We start from the raw sequence: 25,261 nt of genomic DNA, 5'->3' as shown, positions 1-25,261 counted from the left end.
TTTCAAATAAGTATCCCAGAAATTGAGTTTAGAGGTTTTTTTTCCATAGCCAGGAAATAAATTTGACATGGATTGTTCTCAGTCATTTCATTGTTTTCAATGAGAAAGTCCTTCCTTAAGTAGAAATTCATCATTACTAAAACCTAATGTAGCTCTGCATTATAAAAAGACTTTGGAAATAACCAGATCCCTTTTAGAAAATTTGCCATTATACGTCTTTGGAATGGAACTGGAAGATTCAAATATAATATCCATACAGTTTCATCTCATGTGTATTTTTCTCCTTGGCAAAGTAATGGGAAAATCGAGCTGGAGGTTGCAGACATTTCATACGTATTTTACAACCCTTAGAGCAACGTGATGTGTCAGTTGCTTTAAGTAACGTTTGCTGTTGGTACTCCTGCATGGAGTGCTTGCAACAGTGAGTTAAATGTGGGTTAGTAGTCACATGGAGATGTTTTCCAGCGAACCAAATGTAATATGAGGATTTTTATAATGTCCTAATTTTTTATTTGAAATTCTAGTTATCCATTTGCTCAAAAGTGTTTTGATTTACCTTTTTGTCTACCACTGTACTCGGCATAAGCAAGGCTCTTATTTTTAACTCATAATTACAGCTTCCAAGTTGTCTGAAACAGACAAGCAGGGTGGAAGCAGTTTACCTGGAAATCCCCCAAGAAAAAATAATAATGAAAGTTGTAACTGGGAATGCATGAAATTCACTCACTATGAAAGTTGCAATAGATGACACAAAACTCCACATTGCAAAAAAAGGTTTTTTTTTTTAAGAAACTCAGCAAAAATACTGGTTCTTATGCTCATTTATAGAGAGCAAGAAACACCAGAGTTGGGTTTCAGGGCACTGGTTGCCGGGGCCAGCCGGCGAGTCAACAGGTCCTGATGGCGTGGCTGAGAGACTGAGAAAGAAAGAGACAAGACAAAGAGTGGGGTCAAGAGGGACGCACTTCAAGCCTGCAAGACGCTAGGCTAAAAGTTGCCGCCCACTTTATTTTTCAAGCTACTTATATACTATTTCTACTTTTATTGATTTACTACATGTCCAGTTGTAAAAGACAAATGTCTCAATCTTTAAGGTTTACAATTTCTAGCAAAACATTTTAACTATAGCTTTTAAGATCCTTATCACTCTGGCCATAAACTAGATTCTATTTACCTAAATTCCTTAACCTCTCTGAAGCAGAACATCTTAAAGAAAAACATCTGGTGGCTATATATCTTTATTAACTCTCGGGGTGGCGGGACAGGGAATGTCTCTTTGATCATTCCCAGAGCCTTGCTTCCAGCACTTTAGGGTTTTTAGGCCTTTTGTCTTTGCTTTCAGCCCTCAGGTTATGAGGTGGCTCCCCGCAGCTCCCCCTTTTTTATTTTAGGACTAATAAGCTACGGAGAGGTCAAGGAAAAGGTGTTATTCTAATAATTTTTTTTAAAAAGTGATTTGGGTAAACATCAGCATTCGTTGAGTTATAAAATCAGATAGACATTGAACCATACAAGGTCCGCAACACAAAATGATCAATATTACAACAACAATCACAAAAGCATGTTTTCATCAATCAGTCTTAAACCATCCTATAAATTGATTAAAAAAGGGGTGATTTAGGATGATCCATCGCCTTAACTTGTCTTTGTATGTCTTCAACAGCTCGGGATACATTCTCAGGTAAATCAGGTATGAACACACAACATTCCACTTTTATAATGGCACACGTTCCTCCTTGTGCAGCAGTAGTAATATCCAAAGCCATCCTGTTTTGTATAACAGCTTTTCTCATTTGTTTTTGCTCCTCATTTAAATCCTCAATAGCCCATCTTACATCTAACAGGGCCTTTTGGGTAAAATTGGTCAGCGCATCAACTTTAGTCATTATATCTATATTACCCAATGGAGGTATAAATATAGATGCCAAATAATCATACCAATCAAATACAGATCTTCCCCAGCGAGCATGCAAATTGGGTAAGTTAGCTGGGACACTATCAACAGTTTTCACAATCCTTCCCGGAGCCATGACAAAACCAAGTGTACAACGACCAACCCATCCCACAGGTAACCAAGGCCAAACATTTTTTCCACACAACCATCTAGTGCCATTAGGTGCAGACCATCGTAAACCAGGGTTATTCCAATCAGAACCGGGCCAACTAAAAGGCTTATTACAATCAAAAGTAACATCCACAATTTGTTTACATAATCTTGGTGCAATTTTTCCCATATACCTCCAGTCCTTGTTGGATAAGTTCATATGATTGTAGCCACATCTTTGTTCCTTTTGTTCCCAGCAAATGTCGGCTGAATTTATCAATTGTCCAGTTTCAGGTGTCATCCACATAAATTGGTCCCATATTTGATAAAATTTATCTTGAAATCGAACAGTTCTGTTGCGTCCTCCTTTTCCATTCTTTTTAGTAAAATTTAGTTCATGAAGGTAAATGTCCATAGCTTCCATATTAGTTACATTAACATCAAATATAACCTCACTGTTACAATCAGACTGTGAACACCATGCAAGAGCCGAAACATTTTGGGATTTTAGCATGGAATATATTTCTTTTTGTTGCCTTAAAAAATCACAAACTGCTGAAAAATCTTTTGTTTGTAAGGGGGCTACCCACCATGGGAGGCTTCCCACTGACAGCGGCATAGCACTACATACCCAACAATCAGATGAATTATAAAATTCAGCATAGGACTGTGCCCAAGATAAAAAGACGTTCCCTCTTGCTCCCGGGACTGGTGTAACAGCGATGGAGCAAGCCAGGCCAACTACTAAGAACATTAATGATGTTTGTGGATGATCTGTAGTATTAGCAATGTGATTAGCATGTTGGATCAATTGTTGGACTTGTTGTGTCGTCGGTAGAGGTGTCTTGTCCTGAAGCTGCATCTGTTTCATGCCTTTTATCACTGATTTCCTCCGTCGCGCGTACCAGCCTTTCCGGGAGCCAGCGTGGCGCCTCGGCATCCTGTGGAAAAACACAAACATGGCCTCTCCCCCATATCAAAACCGGATCAGGGCCAGCCCATACATTAGTAAAAGGATCCTTCCATTTTACCATAGGGCGTCGAGCAGGAACCGCTCCCCACAGTCATTGTGCCGCAGATTTCCCTTGAATATCGAGAGTTAAAAAATTTAAAACAAACAAAGCATGATTTAGCTGGTTTTGTGGAGAGGAGGGATATAATTCCCCCTTTTTTATTTTAAGTAATTGATGTTTTAGTGTTTGGTGGCTGCGTTCGACAATGCCTTGTCCCTGAGGATTATAAGGAATACCAGTTTTGTGACAAATTTGTAGTCTTGCACAAAAGGTTTGAAACATTTTGCCAGTATAACCTGGACCATTATCAGTTTTAATAATTTTTGGTTGGCCCATAATAGCAAGGCACTTAAGAACATGGGCAATACAATGCTTACTGGCTTCACCCGTTTGTAAAGTGGCATGAAGAAACCCGGAAAATGTATCAATGGTAACATGAACATAAGGGGTATTGCGAAATTCTTTTATATGGGTTACATCCATTTGCCATAGATGATTAGGAAGGAGCCCTCGAGGATTTACGCCATAATGAGGAACAGAAGTAAATTGAGGGCAACGTAGGCAAGATTTCACAATTTGGCGAGCAGCTTCACGAGGAATTTTAAATTGTAGACGCAGACTATGACTATGACTATTTTGATGATGCAGGGCATGTGACTGTTGAGCCAATTGATAAGCTGTAAGAGAATAAATTTGAGTAGCATCGTCAACTTGAGCATTACCAGAGGCTAAAGGGCCCGGAAGGTTCGTATGAGCTCGAAGATGCCCAAAATAACAAGGATGTTGACGAGATCGCAGGAGCTGCTGTATATCGAAAAACAACTGATTAACGTAAGTATTAACGGTGCCTATAAAAGGGACAGTTTCTAAAATTTGAAGAGCATGAACGATGTATTGACCGTCAGAAAACAAGTTACAAGGTAAATTTCGAACTGCTAACAATGCAGCTTGCACAGCCAGAAGCTCAACCACCTGTGCTGAAGATTGAGAAGTATTCCAGGATATAATTTCATCATCAATTTTATAGGCAGCAATGCCATTAGAGGAACCATCTGTAAAAACATTTACAGCCGACGGAAGAGGAGTAAGAGCTGTACATTTTGGAAAAAGAAAAGGATGCATTTTTGCAAATTGAATAAGTTTGTCAGCAGGGTAATGAGTAGTAAGTTTTCCTGGAAAATGAGTCAAAGCAATAGCCCAAGAGTCATTAAATTGTTTTAACCATGTCTGTTGCTCAGTAGTGTATGGTAGACAAATATATGCAGGTTCACGTCCTAGATAAAGAACAGAGGTACGACGTCCTTTCGCTATAAGAGAACAAATTAAGTCAGGATATGGAGCCAAAGCCTTAGAAGGAGAAGTATGCATATGTATCCAAAACATTGGTGCACTTTTGATATAAGACCCCCGTAGGCATATGGGCTGTAGGTAAGATAAGTAACCCCCATTCTTTAGTATAGTCACAATAGGAAATTTGTTGTTGTTCAATAGCATCTTCAACCAAATGTAATGCTTCACGAGCTTCCTCTGTAAGTTGTCGAGGGGATTGTGGGTCAGAATCACCTTTTAATATATCAAACAAAGGTTTCAACATTCCAGTAGTTAATTTTAAATAAGAACGTATCCAATTTATATCTCCCAATAATTTTTGAAAATCATTAAGTGTGAGCAATGAATCCATCTGTAATTGAATTTTTTGAGTCTGAAATGTATGTTTATGTAAACGAAACCCCAGGTAAGCATAGGGACAATAACGTTGAATTTTTTCGTCTGCTATCTGTAAACCACATTTTTTCAAAGATTGAAGCATTTGATCAAACACGGTTAAAAGAAATCTTTCATTTTGATGTGCAATTAAAATATCACCCATATAATGTATTATATAAACATCAGGATATCGTTTTCGAGTGGAATTAAGAGCAGTAGCAACAAATTTTTGACATAAGGTAGGACTGTTAGCCATACCCTGTGGTAAAACAAGCCAATGATATCGTCGCATGGGTTTCTTAAAATTATTAGAAGGGACGCTGAAGGCAAAATGTTTACAATCATCAGGATGTAAAGGAATCGTATAGAAACAATCTTTCAGGTTTATAATAATTTTATAAGTCCCATCGGGTATAGCCATAGGGCTAGGGAGTCCAGGTTGTAATGCTCCCATTAGCTCCATGGTTTCATTCACTTTTCTTAAGTCCTGCAGTAATCTCCATTTTCCTGATTTTTTCTTGATGACAAAAATAGGAGAATTCCAAGGTGAATTAGAAGGAGCTATATGTCCGCTATCTAATTGTTCCTGCACCAATTGTTCTGCGGCAAAAATTTTTTCTTGAGTGAGGGGCCATTGATCAACCCAAACTGACTCGTCAGTTTTCCAAATAATTGGGTCAGCATGGGTTGCAGGACAGTCAAAGGCCCCCGCTAAAAATACCCTGATCCTTTTCTATTGTTCTTAATTTGTACTTCTATCGGACGCTTAATGCCTTGATTGTTTTTTCCTAGGCCTTCATGGGGAAGCAAACCCTGAGCGAACAACTGATTAGCCACAATATTATTAGGACTATAGAGAAAAATGCCCATGTGTGACATAACATCTCTGCCCCATAAATTTACTGGCAGACCGGGCAGAATATATGGTTGAAAAGTTCCTGAGTGCCCTTCAGCATCTTTCCAGGTTAAAATTGCAGAACTCTGCTCCAGATTATGAGTTTGTCCTATACCTTGTAAAGTAGAGATGGCCACCTGTTTGGGCCACGTTCGTGGCCAATTATGTGTAGCTATAACTGATATGTCGGCCCCCGTATCTAAAACCCCTTTAAACTTTTTACCTTGCACCTCAAGACATAACTCTGGGCGCTGACTTCCGATTTGTTGAACCCAATATAAATCTGAGGACCCAAATCCTGATGTACCTCTTTTTTTATAAGACTTAATTTTTCCCATAGGTAAAGTGGGTAATAGAATTAATTGAGCAATTCTCTGACCTGATGGAATAGCAGTTATGGTTTTTGGCGAATGAGCCATCACCTTAATTTCTCCCTCATAATCAGCATCAATAACTCCGGGGGCCACTAGTAGCCCTTTTATAGTAGTACTGCTCCGCCCTAACAAGAGACCCATAGTGCCAGAAGGTAAAGGGCCGTAAATCCCTGTAGGTAAAGCTTGCATTCCCATTTCAGGAGTTAATACTGTATAGGAGGTGGCACAGAGGTCCAATCCTGCACTTCCTTCGGTAGCTCTGAAGAGGTCTGTAATAGTTGCCCTGGAAGAAATGGGTTGTGACTGACTCCTGGAGGAGTCTGAATGGCCCCATAACATTGTTTCGGGGCCTGGGGCTGGCCCCTCACCCAGTTTCCCGAATTAATAGGCTGACCGTTAATATCAGTTTTAGATCTACAATCTTTAGCCCAGTGTTTCCCTTTTTTACATTTTGGGCATGTCCCAGGAGCTGTAATTAATGTAGATTGTCCAACAGGCTGCTGGCCTCTTCTCGGGCATTGATTCGCCTTATGGCCCATCTGTCCACAAGCATAACAACTACCAGGTGGGCCGGCAACTCGAGAGGTTCCTTGGAACCCCTTTTTTGTTTTATTTTGCTGAAACAAAATTTCTTTCATAGTTTTTCCTTGCAAGGCGGCGGCAATGGCCACCCCTTGTACATATGAGGGTCCAATGTCAGCACAAATGCGAATATAATCAGCTAAACCCACTTTTTTTTTATAAGGCCTTAAAGCAGCTTGACAAGCGGAATTGGCATTCTCATATGCCAGCTGTTTTGCTAATACCATACCAGCCTGTTCATCTCCTATAATTTTCCCAATTGTTTCCATTAGTCGAGCAACAAAGTCCTGATAAGGCTCATCAGGACCCTGTCGCACTTTTGACAAATCCTCAGTCTTATTTTCTGAATTTGGTAATTTTTTCCATGCCTTCAAGGCAGCTTCATTTATTTGAGGATAAGCTCCGGGAAGATAAGTAAGTTGAGAATTAGTATCCTTATATTGTCCCTCTCCTGTCATCATTTTAAGAGAAATTTGAATATTGTGCTGATGGTTAAGAGCAGCAGTAGCAGCACAATTCTCATAAAACTCAGATTTTCAGAGCAAATAATTACCTCCTGAAAGGCATGCTCGAGCTACTTGCTTCCAATCATTAGGAGGCAAAAACTGATTTCCTAAACATTCTATTATAGCCTGTGTGAAAGGAGCTGTAGGCCCATATTGGGCACAGGCTATCTTTAGTTCTTTCAGCTGTTTAAAAGGTATGGGTTCATAATAGCGTTGCTGTTGAGCATTCTCAAAAACTGGGTACATTGTTTGAAAACCGGGGAGAACCTCTCCCTCTTTATTAGCCTGCCGTAAAGCCTTTTGTAGAGGACTCAAAATTTCCATTGTTGCCTTTTCTCCTGAAGACGTTGTTAAAATATTATTTACTGGAAGTGGATCTAAGCCGGCAATAATAGAAGGAGAATAACTGGGAGGTGGAGGCAAAGGAGGGGGAAGTAAAGAATTAACATTAGACTTTTCTTCCATTTTATTTTGTCGTTATGCAATCAGTAATTAAATCCTTAAGTTTAGAAAAGTCAAATTTATTTTGTTCTACATTAAGAAAAATTCCCCAAGGATCATCATGATGATAACGAGCAGCTTGCTCTTCTAATTTTGCTTGATCTGCAGGATCTAACTCAGAGTCATACGGGTCAGCGGGTGGCAAACCCTGAGAAACAGACAATTTATCATTTTTTACCTCCTCATCAAGAGGCTCTGGAGGTGCAGATGGAGTACACTCTATTTCTTTTTCTTCTCTTTTAATATTTCTCATTTTTTCTCCTTCAGGTGCAGGATCTAAACAATCTCTAATCAATTGCCAAAGAGGAAAAGCATCGGCTGGAACTTTATTGGGGCCATGGGCTGTATAAAAATCATGTAACTTTACCCCAACCTTTTTCCATGTTTCCAAATTTACAGTCCCTTGTTCTGGAAACCAAGGGCAGACCTCTTCTACGAACATTAAAAATTGCTACAGTCTTTGTTTAGTAACCTGAATTCCCCTTTCTCGTAGCATCATTTTTAACATTTGTACAAATAAACCCCTACTACTACTTTGCCCCATTTTACTCTCGATATACTCTCCCCGCCGACAACAGTTTCTCTGTTAATTTGAATTTCTTAATACGAAGACTCCGGAGTACTCACCTCTCTTTTTCGGCGGCGGTCGTCACAGCCCACAACGCCAATTCAGGTCCCTGTTTGGGCGCCACTTGCCGGGGCCAGCTGGCGAGTCAACAGGTCCTGATGGCGTGGCTGAGAGACTGAGAAAGAGACAAGACAAAGAGTGGGGTCGAGAGGGATGCACTTCAAGCCTGCAAGACGCTAGGCTAAAAGTCGCCGCCTGCTTTATTTTTCAAGCTACTTATATACTATTTCTACTTTTATTGATTTACTACATGTCCAGTTGTAAAAGACAAATGTCTCAATCTTTAAGGTTTACAATTTCTAGCAAAACATTTTATCTATAGCTTTTAAGATCCTTATCACTCCGGCCATAAACTAGATCCTATTTACCTAAATTCCTTAACCTCTCTGAAGCAGAACATCTTAAAGAAAAACATCTGGTGGCTATATATCTTTATTAACTCTCGGAGTGGCGGGACAGGGAATGTCTCTTTGATCATTCCCAGAGCCTTGCTTCCAGCACTTTAGGGTTTTTAGGCCTTTTGTCTTTGCTTTCAGCCCTTAGGTTATGAGGTGGCTCCCTGCAACTGGTCCTGCTCAGCCAAAGCTGATGCAACATATTAACCCATTAAATAAATGAATTCTAAGTGAATCCTGTGAGTGGAATGGTCAAAGGGAGAGACACTTCTATCCAATTTATCATTAGACTCTAAGCCCCAGGGTGGAGGCTGATGTCTGCAGAGTGAAACAGGCCGTGTGGGACTTGCAAACACCACTGCCTGGTGAGCGTGACCCAGGCCTCCCAGCGGAGTCAGCCCAAAATGGGGGGCTCCCACTCACCTGCTTGGATAACTTTGCTCCACCCTCAGAGGACACGACCTTCTCCCTTCACTTCTCTTCAACACAGCCATAATCAGTTCTCCAAGAACGCAGAGTGAGAAGAGTTACAGCCACATTCACTGAATACCCACGTGTGCCAGGCCCAGTGCTAACCCCTTTATTGCAGGGTCTCATTTAACCATCTCAGCAGCTTCGTGAAGCGGTACTATGACGAGGCCCATCTTACACAGGGGAGACTGTAACACCGAGCTGGGACTTGGGCCCTGATCTGACTCCAACATGGGGGTCTTCTTCCCTGTTATATCAGCCTCCCAACTGTGCAAACTGTTGAGCTACAGCTTCTGTGGGGTTGGGCTGTAGAGTCAGTACAGAAAGGAATGGTTGTGTACGGTCACCATGACTCTGGGACCCCTTCCACAGCCCATGACGTGAGGACAGCCTCTCTCTCAGGCCTGTGAGAGGCTTACGTGCTGAAAGCCCACAGGAGAAGGCACAGCCAGGGGAGGGTGGGGTGGGGCCAGCCCTCTAGATCACAGAGCCCTGGCATCCACCTTTAAAAAACTGTGATAAAATATACATAACATAAAATTTACCATTTTCACCATTTTTAAGTGTACAATTCAGGGGCTTTAAGTACGTTTGCACATTTGTGCAACCATCACCACTATCCAACTCCAGAACTTTATCATCCAAAACTGAAACTCTGTGCCCATTAAACAGTAACTTCCCAAACTCACCTCCCCCAGCCCCTCACAACCACTGTTCTGTTTTCTCTCTCCATAAGTTGGCCTATTTTAGGTTCCCCATATAAATGGAATCATATATTTGTCCTTTTGTGTCCGGCTTACTTCTTAGCATCTATTTTGCCCAAGTCAAAGGGTAGTACTGAGCAGAGAAAATCTAAATCACTCATTGACTGGTTACACTGAAATGTATCTGGAACAGTGGATCAGGTGCCCTTGCTCCTCCTGCCTCGAGAAGCCCTGTATCCCTCATCCAGACCATCCCAACGGCCATGCACTTTCTCTGTCCTCATGGCCCCATCACTCCGAATCCTTCAGGGACTTCCAGCTCACCCCTCTGGCACTGCACACAAGGCCATTACTGATTGGTTACAGCCCTTTTTCTCAATTGTATTTCCAACTTCCTTTGCTCTCCAGGCTAGAGCTGTGCCTTTCCCCACTTCTGCCTTTCCTTACACTGTTCCCTCTGCCTGGAACACTCTGCCCTCTGCCTGGAACACTCACCCTGAAGGAAGGATACAACCCAAACATCACCTTGCCTGATCACACCTGGTCTCTAGCCAAGCAGAGGCAGATCCTCAGCCCTCCGTGCTCCCAGAACACATGACTCTCTACAAGTATTCCCCCAAACCGCCTACTAGCTGGGCCATATTTTTACATCTCAGCACCCAGCATGGTGCTCGGTGCACAGCCACGCCCAGGAAATATGCTTGGGAGAATCAGGACCTATAGCATCACCTCCTTCTCCCACAGCTGTGGGAACACCTGCTTCCCTCGCCAACCTCCAGTGACTGGACCCATTCATAATCACGTCACAGAGATCACACATGGGAAGGCCGGTTCACGTTTCCTTCATTCAATTCAACCTGGGCTGTGCTGTCTCCCTGTCCTTTGCCCTCTCTGTCCGTCTACCTCAGCCTGTCCGTTTCTTCCCTCTGCTTTTCTCCACGTGCTCCCATCTCCAGGGCATGGCTCCTTTCACAGACCTTGTTCCTGCCTCAACCACAGGGAGCTGTCCTTGGCACTGACCCCACTCTCCCTTTTGGACTGTAGTTCTGTTCTGTGTCATTCAGATTCTCTGAGAGAAGTTCAGATGGGCTCATCCTAGGGAAGGGATTTGGGTCCCTGGGTCACACGTCCATCCCTGGGCTGACCCGCTGTGGCTGGGGAGTGGGGAGTGGCTGACTCACCCTTTGGGAGGACCTAGAAGAGTGGGAGGCAGTTCAGGGGGAGGGGCGTGGGCTGAGCCCCTAAAGACACAGACTTTGAGGGTGTCCCCTACTCCCTTGGACATGCCTCAACATGCCATCTCCCCTGGCCTGGTGACACAGTCTTACCTTGACATATTCTGCTCTGGAATACATCCTCCTGAGTTCACACACGTGCAAGAGCTGCGCCAAACTGACTCACCCTCTCTGCATCGCTGTTTGCTAGGTTTCTTGCTTCCTCCTCTCTCATCCTCTCCAAATAGCCACTTAGTCTTTCTCTTATACTTGAATCTTTGTGAGGCCAAAACAGTTCCTGAACTTTCTGTGTTCCATGCTTCCGAGTCTCCTCTCTCCCCACTCACAGCTGGACTGGAGAGGATCCTGTGCTGACGTCAAGGTGAATAGCTGATTTTCTTTTTGGTCCCTTTGGGGTTCTCTGGGGCAACTTCCTGGAACTGCTGAGAGACCCCCACTTTCCACATGCCTGTGGAATGTGACTGTTCTCAAAGAAGCACTTTGGAAATTGGAGGTGAGGATTTGTGGTTGTCACTAAATCTGCAGCACACAGATGAAGTGCAGTGGCCGAGGCGGTCCTGCCGGGCGCGCATGTAGGGCAGTGATTCTCAGCACGGTCCACAGACTTGCAGCATGAGCATCACCTGGGAGCTTGACCGAAATGCGAATTCTCAAGCCCCACCCTCAAGCTTGAGGTGGCCTTTTAATGTGGTGACTTGGCAAGGTGGAACCACATTCCCCAGAAGTCATTCCTCTGTGTGTTTGCAGGTAGAAGGGGCCACGAGAGACATTTCTGAGTGAGCCTCGGAGGGTGGGAGGGAAGCCGCAGCCCTTGTGGTTTCCTGCTGGGTGACGGGGCAGGTGCGTCTGTGACTCACGCGGGTGGTTGCTTATCTGCCTGCGGCTACTCCATCTTCCCCAGATCTTCCTTAAGCTTATTCCACCCCTAGGCCAGGGGCGTGTTTAGCTCCGTGGTGAATGGGACCGGCTTTTCTCACAGGTGACCTGCATCAAGACTGGAGACCACAGGAATTGACAGGTTCCAGCTGGTCCTTGCTCGCCCCTTCCCTCCCAGCTGCCAAGCTCCAGCAGAGGATGGGAAGACAGCAGCCTTGCAGAGACTGCTGGCCCAGCTCCCACAAGTAATCCCCTCTGGTCAAGTGTGTGTGTAGTAACTCCTACTGGTCTGCTTCTCGCACTAAACCCTGGCTAACACTCAGTTACTGATCAGAAACTGGGAGTGGAGCCCAGCAATCTGTGTTTTAACCAGTCCTCCAGGTGATTCTGATGCCCATTAAAGTTTGAGAACCCCTGATGTAGGGGGAAACCTGTTTATAATTATGTGAGCCTAGAACCTAACTTTACATGTACAGGAGGAAAGTTTTGCACAGGTTTAATATACTTGAATTTCCCAGAAACACAACTACTGTATAAAGCTGAAGAAAACAGTACATTCTTATATTTAGAACTTTCCAAAGAGTTGTTCACCAGTTGAGAAAAATCATGTCACTGACTCTTTGGTGTGTGGCTCATGACTACAGCACACCTGTATGGGTCTATGCCCTGCTCTTGACTTTACTACATACAGTGCAAGCATCTGATTACCTCGTTATGCAAAAGAATGAACATTAATATACTGAAATGCATAAACTTTTGTATTTTATTTCCTTGTATTTTATAGTGATTTTGATATTAGGTTTTCAAATAGTGAATGTTTCCTGTGAAATTCTATTTCCGGTTAGTAAAGGGGGTGTTCAAAATATTGGTTATAAAAGGAATGGTGGGCTGATAGTCTTGAGGGCCATGGTCTAGTATGAATACCCAAGCCTGAGAGACTGTGTGAGTGAGTGAGCACACAGTTTCTTGGCCAAGTTTTGGTATTTTAATTATAGTACCTTCATAAAGTGATTTTCTAGATTTTTAAATATGAAATAGTCTCTACAGCATAGGAATTTTCTGTTCTTTAAAAATTTGAAAAAAATGTATTTACATAATTGTCCCACCCCCAATATCCTTTCTGGTGTTACTCCTTGAACAGTTTCTCTTTCTTTTTGGATAATTCAGGATTTCCTACTAAAAAAAGTTTATCTGAATCAATGCATATGTATTTTCAAAATTAACTATATGTTGAGACCCACCCGAGAGGAGGGCGGCCAGTCTCTGCCTGAACTCCCGGGGCCTCAGGTAGTACTGAGGAGAATGCCTGGCTCCCGACCCCGACTGTTATCACCTTGAAACATAGTTGCTCCCAAACTTTTAAATAAAGGAAGAGTCTCAACTTCTCACATAAGAGAAATGCAGACTAAAAGGTACAAATTATGATTTTTCATTTATCAGACCGGCAAAGGTCAAAAAGCCACTAAGAAGACTGCTGGAGAGAGGAGAGAAACAGGCCTGCCATCACTGTCGCTATCACAAAGGGGCACGATCTCTACGGAGGCACTTGGACAGTACTTATAAAGCCTAAAACCGCGCACAGTTTCTGCCTTAGCAATCTTAGTTTTAGAAATGTATCCTACAGACATATTGTTCATGGATATAAATCTGCTCACACTACTTGTGACTGCAGAAAATTAGAAAATTCTAATTGCCATTTGACAGGAACCTGGACATGTAACCATGGTTCAGCTGAACACTGGTACAGCATGCAGCTGGGACGAAGAGCCAAGCTGCTCTGAACTGTGTGCCATGTAACCTCTCTCAGCTGCTCAAAGCAAGTGTATTGAAATTTGGCAGTTTAGTAGGCAGAAATGGTATCATCTTGTTTTAATTGCTATTTCCTTCACTGCTACTGGGATTAACTTTTTTTTCATGTTTATTTGCCCTTATACATTTTTCATTCTGTAAAAAAGTTCACAAAACCTGTTTACATTCAACATCTCTCTAGAGTGTCACTGTGACACTGTGAATGCGGACAGAGTCAGACACTGCCGTCTGACACCGAGGGGGAAGTGTGGCTCCCAGATGTAACAGCAGCTACCAAATACTGACTGTGCCTTGTAGCCCATCAGTTACCCTTTAATACATTACTTCCAGCTTTCCTAACAACCCTGCGAGGCAGTTATTACCATTCTCATTTTACAAATAAAGAAACTGGGGCAGAGAGGCTGGTTGACTTGCCCATGGCCACTCAGCTGGTAACAGGGCCCTGTGGTCAGCTGAATCCTAAATCAGCATCCTTGCTGTACAGCAGCCCTTCCTCTTCCTCAGGCCTGGGCTGAAAGATGCTGGTGTCAGCAGGAAGCACGGAGGTCTACCCAGTCCCACACGTGCAGAGAGGCATCACTCGCTGCCGATAACAGGGTCCTTGGTTTGTCCGGGTGCCAGGTATGGGTGGTGACTAGTGGAGCAGTGTCTACTCCATTGTCATCTAGGAAGATATGACCTCTGTGAGTGAAGAGAGGATCTACTCGGCCCCACATTCCATCCCAAGATGTGACGTCATAGACCTGGACTGTCCCATCAAAACCTGAGGAAGAACAAAAACAAAAGAGAGCACTGACACAATCTCTGAAATAATTCTTATCATTTGCTCTCTGGTACCCAAACAGGCTACAGGACGAGCACTCAAACAGTAACAAGACACTTAAAGGTCAGCTGAAGGGCACGTAACATCTGCTCTCAATGTCAGCAGTTGATGCCCCCGCGGAGCACATAGCGACGAGCAGCTGTTGTCCGTCTACATGTGCCAGGCCTGAGCTGACCTTGCATTCTCTCCTTTAATGCTCACAACTGTATGAAGTAGGTACTGTTATTTTTGCCAGGAAACTGAAGAGATTTTTCAAACCTTTTCCACTTGCCCCAAATTCGAGTTCTTCCACACCTGAGTCCCCCTCAGCAGATGGTCGTGTCTCCTACTTGATGGGGAAACAGAAGCCTTTAAAGGGAATACCCACTGGTTCTCCTCTTCCGCTCCTTCTGGATCCGGCCATCACCAGTGATCCCTCGCTGCCCTCTCTCCTCTTCTTTCAACCTCTCCCCTTCTCAGTGGATCCTTCCCATTAGCTTTTAGACACTCTCATTAAATACCCTCATTCACCTAGACACTGCCAGACCCGAGCAGGAGGGCTGGCTTGCTAGATTCAAAACATTAGCAGACTAAGAAGCACCCCATCACCCCAGCCCATGGCGTCCTAGTGTCCAGCTACCTGCAGGCCTCTCAGCCAGTCTCAGAACTGAATCCCTGCCAGGACAGGAAAAGGCCTGCTGCCAATGTGTGGAAGTTTGGTAGCCAGGAGGGGGAAGGGCCGCCACTGAAGACCCTGGAGAGTTCACCTGGAGCTTTTCTGTGAGCAACTTTAACTGCTGGGGCCAGACTGATTACGAGGCTACAGGCTCCTTCCTGAGCACCCTGGAGTCCCCTGAAAGAGAGATCAAATGACAAAGTCCTGCTCAGCAGTACCTGAAATGGCCAAGCAGAGGTCCAGGCCTGGAGCCCAAGTCACTTGCAGCAGCTCTGGGTCCGGGCTAGGCGTGGACACTGGGCACTGGACTGAGCTCACAGGATGGCAGAGATCCCGGGGGTCCAGAAGGCAGAGCTGCCCATCTGAGCCAAGGCTGGCAATGCTGGGCCCAGGGCCCCGGCCCCCAGCTGCTGCACACCACCTCCCTCCCGCGGACCCGGGGCTGGGGCCGAGGTACTCTGCCGGTGCCCACTTCTGGCGGGTGTCGACGAGCCCTAGGCGGCCCGAGGTGCAGCAGAAGGCAAAGGTGTCTGCGTCCAGGACCTGCAGGCTACTCAGCAACTCGCTGTCACCGACACCTGGAAAACGGGGCGAAAGAGAAAAGCTGCTGCAGTCAGATGGGTCTGGCAGCTTGGTGGGGCCTGCTGGTCACAAGCCCCTCCTCTGGGAAGCTTCCCACCAGCCCCAGGCAGACTGGACCGCTCGTCTCGCCACAGTCCACTCAGCGGGCTGGGTGCTGGTCCCAGGAAGGCCCCCCGTCACCCCCAGTCCAGAACAGGAGCCTCCTGAGGCCAGGCCTTGCCTCTCATTCACCCTGGTACTCCAGCAGCTGGCACACAGGGATGAATTCCGTTCCCAGCATGGCTGAGTAGGGCTGGGAGGCGGGTGTTGGCAGGGCAGCCGGCAATGGCGATGGCTGCAGTACCTGAGGTGTACGTGGTCTTCTGTGACTCCAGGTCCACCACCTTCAGACTGCTGAGCCTCACACCGTGCAGGACTCCGGGCGCCGCTGATGAGAAGATGGCCACCCTGGACCAGAGGCTCCCCTCAGTCTCATGCACGTCAATGGTGCTAACAGCTTTAATGACATCTGGGGGGGAAGGTGGAAGAGGCTAAAGTCCAGAACGTTAATGCAGGTTTGAAACATCACGTGGTGAAGGCCAGCCAGGTCAGGGGGGAAACGCTCACAGCTGGCTAGAGAGGATGTGGAGACATACATACTCAGTATTATGTTTACTTTTTTTTTTGCAGGGGGGTAGATAATTAGGTTTATTTATTTATTTATTTGATTTTTCAAATGGAGATACTGGGATTGAACCCAGGACCTCGTGCATGCTAAGCATGTCCTTCACCACTTGAGCTATACCCTCCCCATCTATGTTTACACTTTTGAAACTGTCAGAAGCACTTTAATACCTCTATAGTTTGTCTTATGAACTGTTTCACAAAATGAGAGAGAATGAATCACAGCAGCCATCTCAAAACCCCCAAAGCAGTTTTGGCTTTTTATAGTTTTGCAAAGAACAAATAAAGGTATAAAAAGGGAAAGAACACACTATGACGTCATTCACACCTTAAGTGGAAATAATAGGTACAGAGTTCATAAACTAATATTATTTCTTCAAAAACATGATCCATGACCTCAAGCAATTTGTTAAAGCCTAACAGGTAAAGGTTACAACGCAGATGTCTTCATCTTCAAACATGAACTGGGCAAGAAAGTCCACATCTCTTTCACATTGAATGTTAAAAAGACATACTTGACCTCAAGTTGAATCAATTTTTAGCTTTGTCTGCCTCAGCCTGCTCAGATAGCAGGCAGGCTCTGGTCTCTGCATTCTACACTTATAACTTAGTTCAGAATAAGTAATTCACTGTACAAACAACTTAAAGGGAGATGTATATTTTCCATTTTATATTTTCTTGCTTTGAGAGAGGGCTCACCATTTGGTTTCTACGTTCTCTGGAGACAATGGTGATCTATGTATTTTTAAACTCCAAAGGAGAGGTAAGAATCAGAATGAAGAAGGGATGGATGAGAGAAGGAACACTAACACAGTGTTTCAAGCAAGCACATGGCAGCGGGTTTCCTCAAGACAGTTCACATGCAAGGAGTCACAGAGGGACGTGTCTGGTCTTGGTCAGGATGCAGAGGCCCCTTGAGTACAGCTCCCAGAGCCCATGGACTCTCAGTGCACTTAATCCAGACCTGCTAAATTTAATGGCTCTACCCCAGGAGCCACAGAGGGTGGAGCAGATACAACACCTGAGTCTCAGGACCACTTAGTCTCCGAGGAGTGCCAGCGAGGCTGCAATTCAACCCAGCCCAGCAGAGCTTGCCTTACTCTCCAGGGCCTCACTTCTGCGGCTCCCTCTTCCCTTTCCAGAGACTCCAAGGAGCCTAGAACAGATTCCCTAGGACCCTCTGCTCTGAGCCAGGGGTGGATCTCAGATGAGATTTGTCCCCTGACGGGGGGAAGGAGGAGGCCAAAGAAAAGCTTTCAAAGACCTATTTCAAAGATGCAGTGGAAAACAAAGGCTTCAGCGCTCCTGACTAGAGTCCTCCACAGTTACTTTTTTTTGGACATAGGCTTTTTTATTAGTATAGATATCTTAGACAATAGTGTAATTGTCTAAAAATCAGAGGAGTTCCACATTATTACATCAATAGTGTGAATTTCTGACAGAGGCAAAAACTGAGCACCATAGTATATCAACAGAAAGACCATGCTTGACTGAGAACAAGAAAAAATGCAGGTTCCCCGCTTCCTCTCTCTCATCAGTGGTAAAATGCCCCCTCTAGGAAACCCACACTACCTTTCCCAAACCAGCCCCATCTGAAAAGAAAAACTACTAGGAAATCAAAGCAAAAGACAGTGAGGCACCTCCAAGAACTGGGCAATGAAAGACAGAAGGATTAAACAAACACAGGTCAGAGCAGGGGCAGGCACACTCCTTGAGGAGCCAGAGTGGCTCTAGCCCCGCGACACTGAGCGATGTCTTACCGCGTCTGAAGGAAAGTGGTGGCCATGAGAGGGGGCTGTTCAGCCACAAAGGCAAGGGAACACTGGGGCCGGTCCAGAGCAGAAGCGCCACTCCAGACTAAGGTTTAACTTCAAAGTGGAAGCCCCACAGGTAACATTCAGCGGAGACCTTTAGATACGTCCTCTTCCAACTCAGAGGCTTCATCAGCCCCAGAGCCAAGAGGAGAGGCCACAGACCCTGCCCCTGGGGCTTGGACAGCACAGAGGCCTGGACAGTCATACCTTCACAAGTTTTATACCCTCTGCCTAGGACAGCTCATGAAAACACAGTTTGGAAACCTCTGAGCTGATTCCTCTTGTCATGGTTATGTTCATCATGCAGGCTTTGATTAGGTTAGACCTGTCTATTCACAAAGAACAAGGATCTGGAATACTCTACTCGTAAGTGGAATATTTTCATTATAAACTAATAGAACTCCATTGTGGTTTATCCGCAGTCCTGTGAGTCTGGTGAGTGCGTCTGCCCCTATAAACAGATAAGATTTGTTCTGGGTGTGCTGACTAAATCCGGTTTCTGAGACACCAAAGCTGTGGGTCAAAATCTGGCCCTTGGAAAATTCACCAAGATAATGCTATGCTTTTAGGCTTCTAAGAGCTGGCCAGCCTTCCCCAGACTCTGGAATATTCTGCACTAATATCTAGGGGAAGATAACTATCTGATTTCCTACTCATTTGAGTGTCAGAGCAAGCCCCCATGGGCCATTAGCTCCCCTAGGCCTGGGGCCACAGGTTCTATGTGACACCTGGTAACACCAGGTACTGTCAGGACAAAAGGCAGCTCCAAGGCACCCTCTCATCTAAACCATTGCTGCCCCATGTAGCCTAATTTTAGGGAAAGATAAAAAACAACTATGTTAATGGCATAAGGGTACATATAGATCACAGAAACAGAGCTGAGAGTCCAGAAATAAATCCTTAAATTCATGGTCAACTGATTTTTCAACAAGGCACCAAAGCTGATCAATAGAGAAAGTTTAGGCTTTCTGACAAATGGTGCTGGGACAACCAGATATTAACATGCAAAAAGATGAACTGAGATCCTTCCCTCATACCATACACAAAAGTTAACTCTGAAGAGACCACAGACTTAAATGTTGGAGCTAAAACAATACAACTTTGGGGGGAAAAATAGGGGAAAATCTATGGGTTAAGTAAAGATTTCTTAGCTCTGACACCAAAAGCACAGTTTCTAAGAGAAATAATAAAATGAACCTCATCAAAATTTAAAACTTTTGTGTTTCAAAGGACACTATTAAGAAAATAAAAAGACAAGTAAAAGACTGGAGGTAATATTAGCAAAACACATACCTGATAAACAGTTTGTATCCAGAATGTACAAAGAATTCTAACAACTCAATAAAGACAAAATTGCCTAATCAAAAAATGGGCAAAATATTTGATAAAATATAAGCACCCAGAAAGCAAGGAACATCTATGTGTCTGTTTGCTGTTATAGCCCCAGAACCCTGCGCAATGCTTGACACATCAGAAGCGCACAATGAATATTTGTTGTTTGAATGATGAAATGTTAGCTACTGCAGCAAATAACAGTAATAATAATAATAATTTATTATTATTATTATGTGCCCCTTCATTAGATCTATTTCCAGGAACTAGCTCTAAGCAAAAAGGTGGCAGAGACCATGCTGCCAGTCAGTAAACACCCCACCACCTTTTCTTCAGAGCCCCTACCTACGATACTGAGATCAATTATTATTATCTGACTAAAGTTACCACTAGGCACGGTTACAAGCAGATTCTGAAGTCAGACTAGAAGACTTAAGTCTTGGTTCTGCTACCATCTTTTCGACTTTGAACAAAGTAGCCTCTCTGGGACAGAGTTTGTTCTCAGACTCATGAGAATTTAATGAAATCACACATAGAAAGTGATTAGTATAGTGACTGGAATATAATATAGTGACTGGAATATAATATACACTATGAATATAACTGTTACATCTTATAGATTGCTGATTAAGCTGAACAAGAATCTATTAAAATGTACAGTTAAATTAGAATATAAAAGGACCTGTGACAGCATGTTATCTCAGCTTGCTAAGGGAAAAAAAACAAACAAAATGCTCTCATGAGAGGCTAATAATCACATAAAAAGATGCTCAACATTATTAGTCATTAAGAAACTGCAAATGAAAGCCCCATGATACACAATTTCACATCAATCAGGATGACTTTAATAAAAAGATAGTCAATAGCAAATGTCGGTGAAGACATGGAGAAATAGGAACCCCACTGGTGGGAATGTAAATGATGAAGCCATTTTGGAAAACAGATTGGAAGTTTCTTAAAAAAAAATCAAACATAAATTTACTATATGGTCCAGAAATTTCATTCCTAGTGTTCATCCAAGAGGAATGAAAACATGTCCACACAGAGACTTGTACATGAATGTCCTTAGGAGCATTATTCATAATAATCAAAATTCAGTCCATCAACTGGTGAATAGATAGACAAATGTGGTACATCACATGATGGAATATTATTCAGCCATAAAAAAAGAACAAACAGCAGATACTGTTTGACATGGTGGACCTCAAAAGCATTATGCTCAGTGAAAGAAGCCAGATACAAGAGCCCACAGATTGTATGATTTCACTGATATGAAATATCCAGAAAAGGCAAATCTATTAAGAGACAGAAAGTAGATTAGTGGTTGCCTGGGGCAGGGGGTGGGCATGGGATTCATAGTAATTGGCATGCTAGATATCACTGGGGTCATGAAAATGCTCTAAAACTGGTGTATAGTGATGGTTGAACAACTTGTTAAATTTATTTTAAAAATCATTGAACTGTATACTTAAAATGGGTGAACTTCAACAAAATTATGAAAAATGATCATAAATACAAGTAAGTATACATAAACATCTGGAAGTTATAGCATAAGACAAGTGACAAGAAAGAAATAACAAAGGAAAGCCCACAGGGGCAGTAACCTCAAAAACCAAACTAGGACAAGAACAGCCTTTCTGTAGCAGTGAAGCTTGGGGAGATGCCAACGCCTGCTAGTTTCTGGGAAACATCCAAGTGAGGCTGTGCGGGGACTGGGCAAAGGATCACTCAGGCCAAGGGGCAGTTCCAAGAGCAGCTGCCTGTGCCTGTGTGGCCCACTTCCACGCTGGCCAACAATGCTCTAACTGGAGGAGGGGTGGAAGGGGTGGATCAGGGTGGCATGCTCTGGTGCCTGCCTGACAGGGGAACTGCAAACCCACCCGGAGTGATGCTATGAAGGAATTCCCCTCCACTCCCAGAGGGAACAGGATTAACACTTCCTGCTCCTTTCCTGTTCCTCTGCTGGGGAGCAGAGTGACTTCTCTGAGCGGGAGACTCAGCCCAGCTGCTTGCTCACTCACTGCTCTCCTTCCCTGAGACCAGTGTGCCCGCAGAGAGGTGACCTCCCTGCTGCCTCCTTCTCCTCCTCTGAGAAGTGAGCTCACCTGAGCTGCCCTCACTCTGCCCTGGCCTCTGTCCCTGCCTAGGGGAGAGGCCTGCGGTTCACAAAATGCTCTGCCTAAGACTGGGTTGGAAAACTCAATTCCTGAAGCAAGTTTTGAGAAGCGCCATTTGGAGCCTGTGTGCCCTGCTGTGGTTGCTAATTCATCTCTGCTGCATTAAAGTAGGTACTTCACTGAATTCCCACCTGGCTCTGAGTCTGCTTTGTAACTGGCTGGGATGATGGGCTGGGGGTGTGGGAGTATCAGGCTTTCCTACAACCCCAACCTCCACCAAGTCAAAGTCACTCACCAGTGTCCTCTGCGACCTGCCACACCTGCAGGTAACAACCGGGAAGGCCACTGGTCACCAGCAACCTATTCAAGATGGATAAGAAATCTCAGGCCAGACAGTGGAGAACCCCCTACATACCCCTCATCCTCTCCCCTCTCCAGCCCACTCAGCCTGGGATTCCTGCATTCCCCATAGCAGGAACACTTACTGTAGGGAGGGATCAAGACCAGTTACCCTCATGTAACAGACAAGGAGCAGGTTCACTCCCCTTCAGAAACAGGCCCACAGTTCACTGGGATCTGTGGGACTGAGCCCCAGCTTCCATGTGGCGTGATGTGTCCTCAAGGACACCACAGGGAGCCTGAACACATAACCCTGATCCAGAGGCTCTTGGCCTCTGCCAACTGAGCTATTAGCCCCAACTACCCACTCTCAGCTCTGAGAGACTAAGGGCATCCCTTCTACTCTGTAGCTATTCCCTGGAGCAATTCCAGCGATCTGTGGGTTACAACAGTCAAAAGGTCTGTGAGGGACCATGATGCTATGGAGCAATGGTTTCTTTGTATTCCAGATCTCTGGGCGTGCGCGCCCCTCTGTGTGCCCATGTGCCACAGGGGTAGGGGTGAAGTGATGAGAAAGAGACATGATACTCCTGACATTTCCTGCCATTCCATCCTGAATGGAAAGTCTGGGTCACGAAGTTCACCATACCTGGTGTCTGGCACGTGCTTCAGAGCAAAGACAGATCTGTCTGAAAATCCTCCATGGCGTACCTTGAAATCTCTTTCTGGAAATAAGCCCTAAAATACAAAGAGGCGGCCAATCAGATAGGGGCTACTCTCCAAAGAAACATTTCAGATGAGCTCTAGGTAAGGAGCCATGCACCACCCTGGCAGGAAGCCATGGGAGCTGCTCGGGTGGCAATCATGCTTCTCCCTGTAGGGCCTCAGGGTGCTATTTGCAAATGTTGGTCTTAGCTGCCTACATAGGCAGCTTCCGTTCCTTCCTGCACATCCAAAACCTTTCTCCTAATCTTTCACCAGCCCTTTTCACTATAGCACGAGTGTTACACTCCAAACCTCGTTAGAGGAGTCACAGAGGCTTAGAGAAAGCAGGAAAGTATCAGCCAACTAACACATCCCCATTCCTCCCCCCACCTCCCACTGGAAGTCAGGTGGGTTCTTCTAACAATAAAAATATAACAACTGCCAATTACCCAGTGTTCACTATGTCAGCCACTCTGTGTAGTGCTTTATTTTATGACATTGAACTTTTACAATCATCCTGTGATGTAGAAACTATAATTAGCCCTATTCAAAAATGACAAAGCTCAGGCACAGGGAGCTTAAGCAACTCTAAGATCACAAGGGGATTATGTTATAAATCTGAACCCAAAGTCCATGCTCTTAGCCACTAGACTCTACTATCTCCACGTGAGGAACCAGAGGCAGGGGAAAAGGAGGTCACAAGAGAAAATACGAAAAGCCAGGGGCGAGGTGGGAGGTAAACCAGGTCTCTCATCAAGGCTCAATTTGGGCGAGCTCCTGGCTCAAGCCTGAGTGGTGGTGACAAGGGAGCTCAAGAGCACTGGGCCAGACTGACCTATCTGATGAGTCTGAGTGATTTCATAGTAACAGCAGGCAGCTACTAGCTCTTTTCTTCTTGACACATTCTTTCCTCCTGGCTTCTGAAACACTGGCCTTTCCTGAGACTCTCCTACTTCAAAGACTATTCCTTCTTAGTATTCCTTGCAGGTTCATCTTCCTCTACTCATTCTTTAAACATAGTCTCTGCGGTTCTCTCTTGAGCCATCTTCTCCTCTTATTCCTTACACACTACACATCCATCCTACATGATATTAACCGTTCTAAGTTTTCAAACCCCCTCTATACTTTAATGGCTCTCTAAATCTATTTTTGATTAAGTAGAACTGACTTCCTGCTCTAGAACCCCTCTGTAAATCACAGGACATTCTGTAGCACTTACCTCTGTGCATATTTGCCTCCATCTATTAGACTATAAGAGCAGGCCCAGGGCTTATCGTTTCTCTCCTTCTAGTTTCCAGGACAATATTTAGCAGACAATAGAAGCTCCATAAAGGTTTAATAAGTGAGTAGAATTAGACACATATACTCAGCATATATATTTCAAGTTACCTGGTTTTCTTTTACAGAAAGTCTAAGAGGTAATATCAGATGAAGAATCTCATTTTTTTTCAGGCTTTCATAGCCAGCAACCAAGATTCCTAGAAAAAAAGCAGAAGTAGCTGTAATATACTGCTAGAAAGATTCTGGACCATGGCTGGGTCTAGAAACTGCCAAATTCTCCAAAGCAAAAATTAAGTCCTTTGCCATTGGTATAGCCTTGTATTGGGGGACAGAAGAGACCTAGATCTTAGTAAGAGTACTGTAAGTGCTGATGGGGCATGAAATTGTTACAAGTAACCAAGAGGCCCTCAAGCTCCCAGAAGAGTGAGTTGGGTCCCTCTGGGCTGAGCTCCTGAGACCTAGTTTGAGGAGCGGGATTCCATCTCCTTCAGGGCATATCACCTTTGTCGCCCATCCATTCAAGGACTCGAGTGGCTCCCGAGAGGTCGAATGCATGGAAATCCTGGTACCTGCATGAGAGGGACACAATGATACACAGTGCATGTTACTTTACAGCTGTTAAAGAACTCTGTTAAAGAGACAGTAGCATGGTTCGGAGGTTGGGGGCCCAGGCTCTGGAATCAGGCAGACCTGGAATCAAGTTTTGTTACACATTTTAGCCCCTGTGTGACTGGTACCAGGCTAGTCACAATTTTCCCGACCCTCGTCCTTATCTGTAAAATGGAACTCCCAGAGTACCCAGACTTCTCAAAGTTGATGTGACGATTCAACGAGCTAATCTGTATTTAAGGTTTAAGTCAGAGACTGGCACAAAATAAATGGTCACTTGTGTTATCCTCCACAAGCACTGCTCCTACTAGTACCTCACAACATACACAGGAAGGTGCCATTTCCCGGATGCGGGTCACCTTCCCGCCCCTCACCAGGATTCCCCTGCATGCTCCACCCCACTCCTGTCCTCCCCTAGGCCAGCTCCGGGCCCGAATTCTACATCCCAGGCCCACACAACTTACAAGCGCAAGGATTCCACCAGCCAGTCCTCCGCGGACTCCATGGCAACTGTCGCTTCCGGTACTCCACTTCCGCTTCTGAGCCTTCCTGGGATTGCGCGGCTCTCTCGCGAGGAGTGGGCGCGGCCTGCTCTGACCCG

General features: G+C 44.7%; 1 protein-coding gene across 6 annotated transcripts; it reads right to left on the bottom strand.

Annotated features, from left to right (window-relative positions):
- Positions 1 to 945: 945 nt before the first annotated feature.
- WDR73 (WD repeat domain 73) lies at positions 946 to 25,261 on the bottom strand. Of its 6 annotated transcripts, XM_032469458.1 has the most exons (11): positions 25,125 to 25,261; positions 24,553 to 24,620; positions 24,160 to 24,248; positions 22,715 to 22,803; positions 22,022 to 22,086; positions 16,144 to 16,308; positions 15,691 to 15,796; positions 15,310 to 15,395; positions 9,069 to 14,503; positions 8,250 to 8,365; positions 1,540 to 7,770 (listed from the first exon to the last, which is right to left on the bottom strand). In XM_032469458.1, the coding sequence occupies exons 1-9, from the start codon at positions 25,163 to 25,165 to the stop codon at positions 14,268 to 14,270; spliced, it is 945 nt and encodes a 314-aa protein (XP_032325349.1). In that variant the 5' UTR covers positions 25,166 to 25,261; the 3' UTR covers positions 1,540 to 7,770; positions 8,250 to 8,365; positions 9,069 to 14,267. The 6 variants fall into 5 exon arrangements, with proteins under 6 accessions (XP_032325343.1, XP_032325345.1, XP_032325346.1 ...); XM_032469457.1 differs by lacking the exon at positions 15,310 to 15,395 and having other exon boundaries at positions 15,437 to 15,796; positions 25,125 to 25,259; XM_032469452.1 differs by lacking the exons at positions 15,310 to 15,395; positions 15,691 to 15,796; positions 16,144 to 16,308; ... (3 more) ...; positions 24,553 to 24,620; positions 25,125 to 25,261 and having other exon boundaries at positions 946 to 7,770; positions 9,069 to 14,270.

The sequence above is a fragment of the Camelus ferus genome, chromosome 27, assembly GCF_009834535.1.
Source record: "Camelus ferus isolate YT-003-E chromosome 27, BCGSAC_Cfer_1.0, whole genome shotgun sequence".
In the NCBI taxonomy this organism is placed as follows: domain Eukaryota; kingdom Metazoa; phylum Chordata; class Mammalia; order Artiodactyla; family Camelidae; genus Camelus; species Camelus ferus.
This window is presented reverse-complemented; position numbering and strand designations above follow the sequence as displayed.

What these genes read in the sequence shown, in the direction of transcription:
- WDR73 (XM_032469452.1), bottom strand. Translation starts at nt 4,551, where the DNA reads ATGCTATTGAACAACAACAAATTTCCTATTGTGACTATACTAAAGAAT.